Genomic DNA, 9,250 nt, shown 5'->3' with positions numbered 1-9,250 from the left:
GTCCTTATATATATGTGCGTGTTTGTGAAACAAAATACATTGAATAAACTATTTGAGAGTGCGACCAAGTCTCGACCTATAAGAAGAGATTTTTAGGAAAGAAAATCGGTGCGAGTTGCACAAGCATTAGCACGTTGGTATAACTATAATCAATGGAAGCAGCCAATTGTAGCATACCACATGAAAGATGTGAATTTTGGTTTTTGTATTTAATGTTATTTCTAAATTTTTATCTCTAAATTCACACTTAATATTAATTTCATCTAATATTTCTCCAATTTCTCTTCATATATTTTGTTTGTCTCTAGAATTGTATTTTTTTTATTTAAAGCATATATATATTTTTAATAAGCTTAATGTAAAACGGGTTCAAATTTCGTTGTTCTTTTCTCCTGTGCTAAACAAAGTGTTGTAGATAAACATAGCTACATAAGGTATCGGTAATATCTAAAATATAAGTGTCAAAATCAAAATCGAAAATTCCAAATAATTGTTGCAATTTAACCATGAGATTTGGGTCCCACTTATTAGAAAACCCTCTCCTCTCATCCGTGGAAATCGTCAATAAGTTAAGGTCACCAACAAACTAACCCTACTTTACAAATTTTGTATTTCATTCATTCTTCTTTTATTTATTTCCATCATAATTATCTCTACCAACAAAAGGGGCCACTTTCCCAACATGTTCATTTAAGAATTTTCCAAATCCTTTTAATTCTTCACAAGATCAACGTTTTTTATGGTGAAAATTTTAGAACATCAAATTTGTGTTCATATTTTTTTCTTTTGGCATGAATACTTAAGGCCCTATTTGGATGCTGTAATTCTTGAAGTCGTTGACAGAAGATAGAGAGCACAACTAAGTATGCACAATATAAATATCAGTTGAAAAAAAAATAGTATTATTTTAAGATGTTTGTGTATGATTGGATTTGTGCTCTCTAATCTTCTGTCAGCCAATTTTTGTCATTTTTATCTGATTTATCTGCGACGGAATTAAACTGAGGTAAGTTTTCTTTCTTTTTTCTTTTGATAGTATTATTTTTTTCATATGAAGATATTGGGGGTTTTCGTTAAACCCTATTATCTGCAGCTTCTAAATCTTGGGAAATTGGGAAAAGTTTCCGATTTTAGAAACCCTAGCTAGTTCATTGATCAAAACGAATTTATTAGTTCCCATTACTTTTTATAGTATTATTTTAATGTTTCAAGTGAGTTTATTACTTCCCCTAAATTATATAGGTTGAATCGTTGAACAGCTAGCGTTTTTTCTACAAATTTTCATATACTTTTAATTACTTGTATATTTTCGGGGATTTTTCTTTTCTTTGCAATCATACCTAAAATTGAAGAATAATTATTCAATTAAAATCACTATCACTTTACTTACTCCAGGAGGTGTGGTTGAGTGGAATGGACTTGTTCCTTAATCAAATGATAGGGGATATATTTCTACCTTTAGATATGGAGCAGTTTTAAATTCTTGGGCTAGTTGTTTCACCGTGCCTACAAATTAGCACGAGGAATAGTTACTAAGTCCATCGCTGTCAAATTGTGCGGGTTGGGTCGTTATCGTGTCCCAACCCAACCCGAAATTATCGGGTTCTTATCGTGTCTCAACCCAACAGGTTCGTGTCGGGTTCATGCGTGTTATCGTGTACAAAAAAAGTCAACTCTTTGTTAATGATAGTAAGTTAGCTTGACTAACGACTAAAACATAATATTATTATATAATTTAAATATGATATTACACGATAAAATAAAAATTACCAAATTAAAATAATTATTTTCTTAATCAAAATAATAAAATTAAAATATAGTAATATTAAATCTATATAAAAAAAGTAATTTTTAATAAATCTGAGCATAATATTTTCTTAAAATTCATAAAAAATTAATTAATTTTTTAATTAATAAAATTAATGTATTGTATTTTTTTTAATTAATTAAACTAAAGTATAATATTTTTAATTAACAAAAATAACTAAAAATTAAATTTTAATAATTTTTTAATTAATAAAAAATCATTATTATTTTTTCTTAACTTATAACCCAAACCCGACCCAAACACGACCCGACCCAACCCGTTATCTTCGTGTTCATATTGGGACCCAAATCATGAAACGTGCCGGGTCCATGTCGTATAAAAATTGCCAGTCCTAGTCAATAGATACCCCTTGCTTGATAACGAAAAAGAATCACTGTGATTTTAATCACAAAAATTAAAATCCGATGGAAGAATAGTCGTTTTCAAGTCAACCAAACTTAGTAATTTTTAATTATATTTTCAAGGAAGTTTCATTTTTTGGTTTTAGATGGTTAATAGTTCGCCTGTTTTATCATCATATATTGCTCGTCATAGAAAATAACAATATTATAAACGACTCACGTTGTTATGTTTGAAGTTTAAATCATAACTGTGGCGCATTACTCAGAAAATATCATGAATTATAGGCAAAATCAGATATTTCCATAACTTTTAATTCTGGTCTTAAAAATTACTACAATCATCAGAGAATCAAACTTGAGTCAGCATTACGCCGGGTTTTCATTGTGTGCCAGAATGTAGGATAGCGCCTGCCGAAGTTGCCTAGTAGTCCCTTCTGTGCCCCATGACGTGTCAAGGTATCGTAGTGTTCTCACTCAACTTTTCAATCTTATTCTTAACATAGGTTTAAATAAGTTTGGGGTGAAGTGGTTGATTGTGAGATTATGTTTTTTTAATTATTTTTTTAGTTGTTTTCATTTTTGTTTTAACAAACCAAAAAAAATGAATCTTGAAGACCTTAATATAGAGAACTTAGAATACACATATTTAGGGACATCGGAACAAGTTGTATAATATGAAAAAGTTCTTCATTTTTATTGAGTAGTACTCCCTATGTCCCATTAAATATGCAACATTTGGTTTCCGGCACGAGATTTGAGCTTTTAATTCTTTCTAATGTGATTCGTCTGCATTTTGTTTCAGAACTTGCTTCTAATCTTCCTAAATTTACATAGTGATAAAGTTGAGAAAAGAGGAATATAGGTCACTTTTATACATACACTTATGACCTCACTCAAAATTTCCCTAGCTAGCAATTTGAGGCATTAAGTTTTTCCTTTGGAAGCTAAAATGATAAGGACATTTAAAATTAAGAAAAAGTAGCGTTCTTAAGTTGAAGGATGCATAGACATTTAAAATAAAATTATATGAAAAAGAAAAAAAATGAAAAAGGTTGAAAAGTGAAGAAAATCAATGAAGTTGGAAAACTGTTTGATTGGGGCTAAATGCAAAAAGTAGATGTTAGTTATATCTTTGATTAAAGCATTGATTGGGGCTAAACATGGACTTTGCATGCTTTTAAGGCCTAGATTTGGCTCGTTTTGAATGCTACGCATGTGAAATATGTTCTTTAATTGCATATTCTATATAATTTGGTATTTTTTTCGTGTTTTGTGAGAAATGTATAAAATAGACTTAGAAAATTATAGAAAAAAGGTCGAGGAGGAGCCAATGGTTTGTTACGGATATGCCTGAACCTCTCGCCCAACATTCCGCCGAGATCACCACGGAAAATCCTGAGAGCAATCAAGTGGTATGTTGAGTTTGTGTGTCGAATGAGATCAACCCTAATTCGAGCCAAAACTTGTCTTTTCAAGCTGGAATTGTTACCTAATTAGAGAACGAGAATTGTATAAAATAAACGTTTCTCTAATGTTGAAGATTGATGCAAGAAGAGATAAACAAAAATGATGAAATATGGAATCTTTCCACTGGTTTATTGGTTGATTAAATTGGTCATACTTTTGTCTGTAGCGACTGCATCAGTTGAACGAGTGTTTTCAGCAAATGAAGTTTGTCAAGTCAGAGTTGCGACATAGGATGAGAGACTCTAGTTGAACGATAGGTGATTAGGTGGTGTACAGCGAGAGGAAAATGTTCACTAACTATTTATAATGAACGAATTTTGATTCATTTTCAAAATATAGATACTCGTAGGAATCAACTATCGCGCCCTACAAAAGATAGTGTTACTTAAATTCTTACGTGGAATTCTTGTGATAAAGTAAAGTGAATTGCAAAATGTTAACGCTCAAAATATGAAAATGTTCTTGCTCTTTTTATTCATACATGCCAAATGGAGTAATGTAAATATTCAAATCTACCCGTTGATTTTTTTATCTGATTAAAACCACAAATTAAACGAATCAATGAATTTCGTTAACACATTTAGAAGAAGAAGACTCCGGCGGCGGCGACGGTGCCGACGACGGCTGACAACTCCAAACCAGCGGCGGCGCCAGTGTCAGCATCAGCTGCCGGCGTAGCTTCGTCAGCCGCCGCAGGTCCATCGGCAAGCGGTGCCTCAGCCGGAGCGTCTCCGGGGGCGGCGGCAGGAGAGGCTTCACTGGCCGGAGTTACAGCCTCCTCCTCCGCGGCGGCCGGAACGGCTGCCGTGGGAGTGGCGGCGATCTTGCTCGGAGCCGCGGCGGGCACTGCCGCGGCTTTGGGGGCCGCGGCGGGGGTGGTGGCGGGCTTTGAAGGCGCCGCCGCGGGCGAGGCCGAGGGAGCTGCGGATGGGGATTGGGCGGAAACCGCGGCGGCGAAGACGGCGGAGAAGAGGAGGGCAAGAACGATCAATTGGCGGGCCATTTTTTTATTTAATTGTTTTTTTTTTTTTTTGGTTATGGCTTTATTATTGATTCTCTAAGTTTTTTTGAAACAATGTTTTCTCTAATTATTTTGAGAATAATTAGAGAAAGATTGCAAGCGCTCAAGAATGATTTTCACGGTGGGAGGTGGCGGGGTTTTTATACGGCGGAGAAGGCGGGAGATGCGGCCAATATTTCATGCAATTTTAAATTGTTGATTTTTGGTATCCACATATTGAGAGAAAGTCATGGTGGAGTTGTCTATTTTGATAATCGTCGAGTAATCGGTTCTACTATTTGTGGTAAGTTTGATAATTAATTGGTTCTAAATTCTAATAGTTTGTTGTAGGTACGTTTATTAATTTATTAGTGATAAATGATAATAGATGTATTTTGTGTAATGTTTTAAAATTGATCGAGTGTTTGTAAGATTATGAACATTGGATATCTCAGATGTTTCCACTTTCCAAACAAACATAAGTTGTATTATGATGTGATAAATGAGATCAAAGACAAATTTACAAAATGAAGCTTAAAATTCAAAATTTTGAGAATATATTATGCATTCCAGTGTATTTGCTCAATTTTTACTACTCCCTCCGTCCCACTTAAGATTACACGTTTTCCTTTTTAGTTTGTCCCAACTAAGATGACACATTTCCTTTTTTGGTAACTTTCTCTCTCCAATTAATACACTCAACCATTTTTTCTCACTCCTATTAAAATATTCAGCTTTCTTCATCTCTCTACTTTAATACATACACTCACATTCTCTCTCTCCAATTAAACACTTTAACCAATAACTCTTAAAATCCCGTACCGGCTAAGCAAATGTGTCATCTTAGCCGGGACGGAGGGAGTATGATGCAAGACATCAATGGGGCTAAGATCTTATTTGAATATAAAATTGTACTCTATTTAATAGTTATTTATCGTATCTATGGTCTCAACTTTTAAGACATAGTTTTTGCATATGGTGTAAATCTTAGTCAAAGTCAAACTTTCTTTAATGAAAAAGCATAACAATATTACTTTGATATATATATATATAGGGTTTTGATCTATGAAGACCAGATTTTAATACTTTAACACAGAACACGGTCATACGTAGGGCATTTTTAGGTCATAGTTAGTTTATTTTTAGGTCATGCTAACAAAGCATGACCTAAAATGATCTTAACATGAAATAAACCCAAATATTATAATATGATCTAAAACTACTTAATTATGACCTTCAGTGTTTTAGGTTAATTATTGACCATTAGATCATCTAATCCTAGGGCCAAGATTTGGGCTGCATTTCTGGATTTAAATGCATTCTTATTTTGATCATCTCCATATATATATATATATATATATGTAGGGTCATGTTAGGTTGAGATTTTTGGGCCTAATTGAGAATTGAGATGCAATCTTAGCCACCCATTCACAATCTTCGCGCGATGTCAACAACGTCTGTTAATGTCAACAGGGGGGTATTTTTGTCATTTCAGTTCTAAAATGTTTCAGTTGTATTCAAAACACGCCGCAAAACTCTTGAACATTTCTCTGAGTTCTCTCTCAAATTTCTTCTACAATTCTGCATCTTCTCTTCCCTTCGTCGCAATTCATCTCCTAATCTTAGACTTCGTTCAGTTTTCTACATCAATTAATTTCCAAAAATGAGGATCGAAGAAGTAGTTGAAGTTGAAGCACCGATTGTAGCCAGAAAAAGGCATTCCAAATCGGCGGTCGTTGAAGCGAATTCTTCAGGTTAAGAAATTGATTCAAATTTTAAGTATATTGCTTCGATTTTAGTGTATTAAAACAGATCTGGATTTGTTTTCTTCTGAATTCGATTTCTGCTGATTTTTTATTGTTGATTAGCGATGGTAGAATCGGAAGAGAGGGAAATCAACAAGGCTGCTGGAAAAAACGAAAGAGAACATGCATCTGCTTCCAGTTAAGGATTTGTTTAAATTTTTAAGATTATTGACATTTCATACAATAGCTATTGACATAGTTATGATAATAGACTTGTGTTTTCTATAAACAGCATATACTTGTCATTGAGATGATATTGTATACTGTTGACATAGTGTATGCTTGTTTGGATTGCTGTTGACATTATAAACTTTAACAATTGATATAAAAGTAATAAGATAATTATGTTTGCTTTAAACATGATATACTTGTTATTGACATAGTGTATACTTATTAGAATCGTTGTTGACATAGTCAAATTGACATAATAGTAACCAGATAATTGTGTTTGCTATATATGAGATATACTTGTTATTGACATTGATTTATTATGTACTTTATCTATTGACATAATTTTAAGAATATACATGCACTTGCTGTCGATAGGGTATACTTGTTATTGACATAGATTTATTATGTACTTTATCTATTGACATAATCGTAATAACATGCATGCACTTGTTGTCAACAGGGTATACTTCTTATTGACATGATATCGTGTATAATTGATATTGATTTATTCTGTTTGATTTTAAAATTTTTAAGATTATTGACATTTTATATACTAGCTATTGACATAGCTATAATAATATACTGTTGACAGTAGTAGTGTATGCTTGTTTGAATAGGTGTTGACATAATTATATTGACATAGTGTATGCTTGTTTGAATGGCTGTTAGGATGGCTGTAGAAAACATACAAATGTTTCTAGGTCATGTTGTTGCTCATGGACCTTTTAGGGAGGAACGACTCCCCTGTTTTGGTGTTGGTCTTGGATGGCTCTTGTAAGTTTATCTAGCAGTCATTGTCTACTTAATTATTTCAAAAATGCTTTTCTTAAGAGATAATGTATGCGGTGCAGCTGATAGTTTCATGATAGTTGAATGATTTACCATCTTGTTCAGTGAAATAGGAACTTCTCTGATTTTGCTGCTTTTTTGCTAGGTTTATTACTAGTTTCTTTCTGGGTGCAATCCCCTGGTATATAGGAGCTTTTCTACTGCTATGTGTCTGTATGGATGACAGGGAGAAGCCTGGACTCATTGCATGTGGCATAGCTGTAAGTCTTTTCAATCTCTACTAGAATCTCCTCAAGTGTCAATTCATGGATGTTCCCAACAGTTAGGGTCTTAGGGATGATGTGTAATCATATTTTGGTGTTTTATGCCTGTTTTTATCCAGTGGATTTTGTAATTTTATTGTCTCTGAATAAGTATCTGAGGTTTCTCTTGTCAATCAATACCCCCTCCCACCAGTCATCATATGTGTTTTGCTTCTTGATGCAACTGCTTGAGTTGATCTGCACTTGGAAGCCAAACGACTTCACTTGAATCTGTGGCCGACAAGTTTCTTCATTTGTCCAAGACGTTCCTTCAAGACAAGCCTGATACTTTTGATCACTGGAAAACAATATCTGAATCAATAGTTATTGCTGAAAAAGAAAAGGAAGTTCTTGAAGATTTGACTGAATTTCCAACTTTTAAATTTGGACATTTCTTTGATGAAGTAAGTACATCATTTTGTTTACATATGTTTCTCTGAGTTGACATTAGATTACTCCTACAGTTTATATACTAACATTGTAGAACTAATTTACAAGCAGTATGCAGAAGAAAGAAACAAAGAAAATATCCCTACATCGCCAGGTTATGATCCTAAAGGGGTGAGCCAATGAATCAGCCTCTCCTAGGGTTAGGGCTGAAAATTTTTAGCCCGATAAAATTACCGCCCGATTAGCCCGCATCCGATTAACCCGCAACCCGTTAGGGTCAGACCCGAAAACCCAATGGACTGACCCGAAAACCCGATAAAGTTTCTATCGTTCTATTTGTTTGACTCCAATTCGACATTTCATTGGTTATTTTATAATATAGATTGCTAAAAAAATAACTTTAAATTTCATATATTAAATATATAAATTATATATTGAATTTTTATTAATATAATAACAAATATATAAATTAAAAACTTCAAATTCACTAAAAAATATATTTAAATTTCTAAAACATGCTTTAAAATTTCTTGATGTTTACGTTTTATTTTGCATTAATCTCAAATATTAGTATTTGATCATGTTTACTACTATGTTTTAGTTAAGCATATATCTCAAATTTATAATAATTAAATATTTTACATTTTATAACTATAACTAGTTTTCACCAATTTTTATTAGATTGATCACATGTTAATTTTATCGGTAGCAACCCGATTAGCCGCTGGGCTAGTCCGAAACCCGAGCTTCTAGGGTTAGAGTTGAACTTTTATAACTCGAAAAAATACAACCCGATTAACCTGCACCCGATTGACCCGTAACCCGAATAGGATTGGTCCGAAACCCGTGTGGATTCTGAAGTTTGAACTTAGCAGTTATATCAAATGTTAATCAGTTCAACAAATTGTATTGAAATGTCAACAACCTATAACCAAATGTTAACAGCTTGTATATAGTGTCAACAACTCAGAAAACAAATATTATAATTAATAAAGAAAATTATAAGATAGATGTCATTAGAGAGCAAAATCAAATATCAACAACTAATAAGATAATGTCAATAACTTTTAGTATATGTTAACAACTAAAAAACAACTCTGATTGTTGTTGACATGGCTTGTACGTGTAGATGACATGACTTATAATTGTTGTTGACA

The 9,250-nt window shown here is 33.1% G+C and overlaps 1 protein-coding gene and 1 long non-coding RNA gene across 2 annotated transcripts; one reads left to right on the top strand and one right to left on the bottom strand.

The window, feature by feature from the left end:
* The first annotated feature begins 1,946 nt into the window (after nucleotides 1–1,946).
* On the top strand, nucleotides 1,947–3,801 carry LOC125193569. The gene is made up of 2 exons (XR_007171595.1): nucleotides 1,947–2,625; nucleotides 3,478–3,801. It is a non-coding gene; the product is annotated as an uncharacterized LOC125193569 (long non-coding RNA).
* A 415-nt stretch (nucleotides 3,802–4,216) lies between these two features.
* Nucleotides 4,217–4,639, bottom strand: LOC125194855 (classical arabinogalactan protein 6-like). Its single transcript, XM_048093072.1, has one exon. The coding sequence runs from the start codon at nucleotides 4,637–4,639 to the stop codon at nucleotides 4,217–4,219; it is 423 nt and encodes a 140-aa protein (XP_047949029.1).
* Nucleotides 4,640–9,250: the final 4,611 nt, after the last annotated feature.

The sequence above is a fragment of the Salvia hispanica genome, chromosome 6 (assembly GCF_023119035.1).
Source record: "Salvia hispanica cultivar TCC Black 2014 chromosome 6, UniMelb_Shisp_WGS_1.0, whole genome shotgun sequence".
Lineage (NCBI taxonomy): Eukaryota > Viridiplantae > Streptophyta > Magnoliopsida > Lamiales > Lamiaceae > Salvia > Salvia hispanica.
This window is presented reverse-complemented; position numbering and strand designations above follow the sequence as displayed.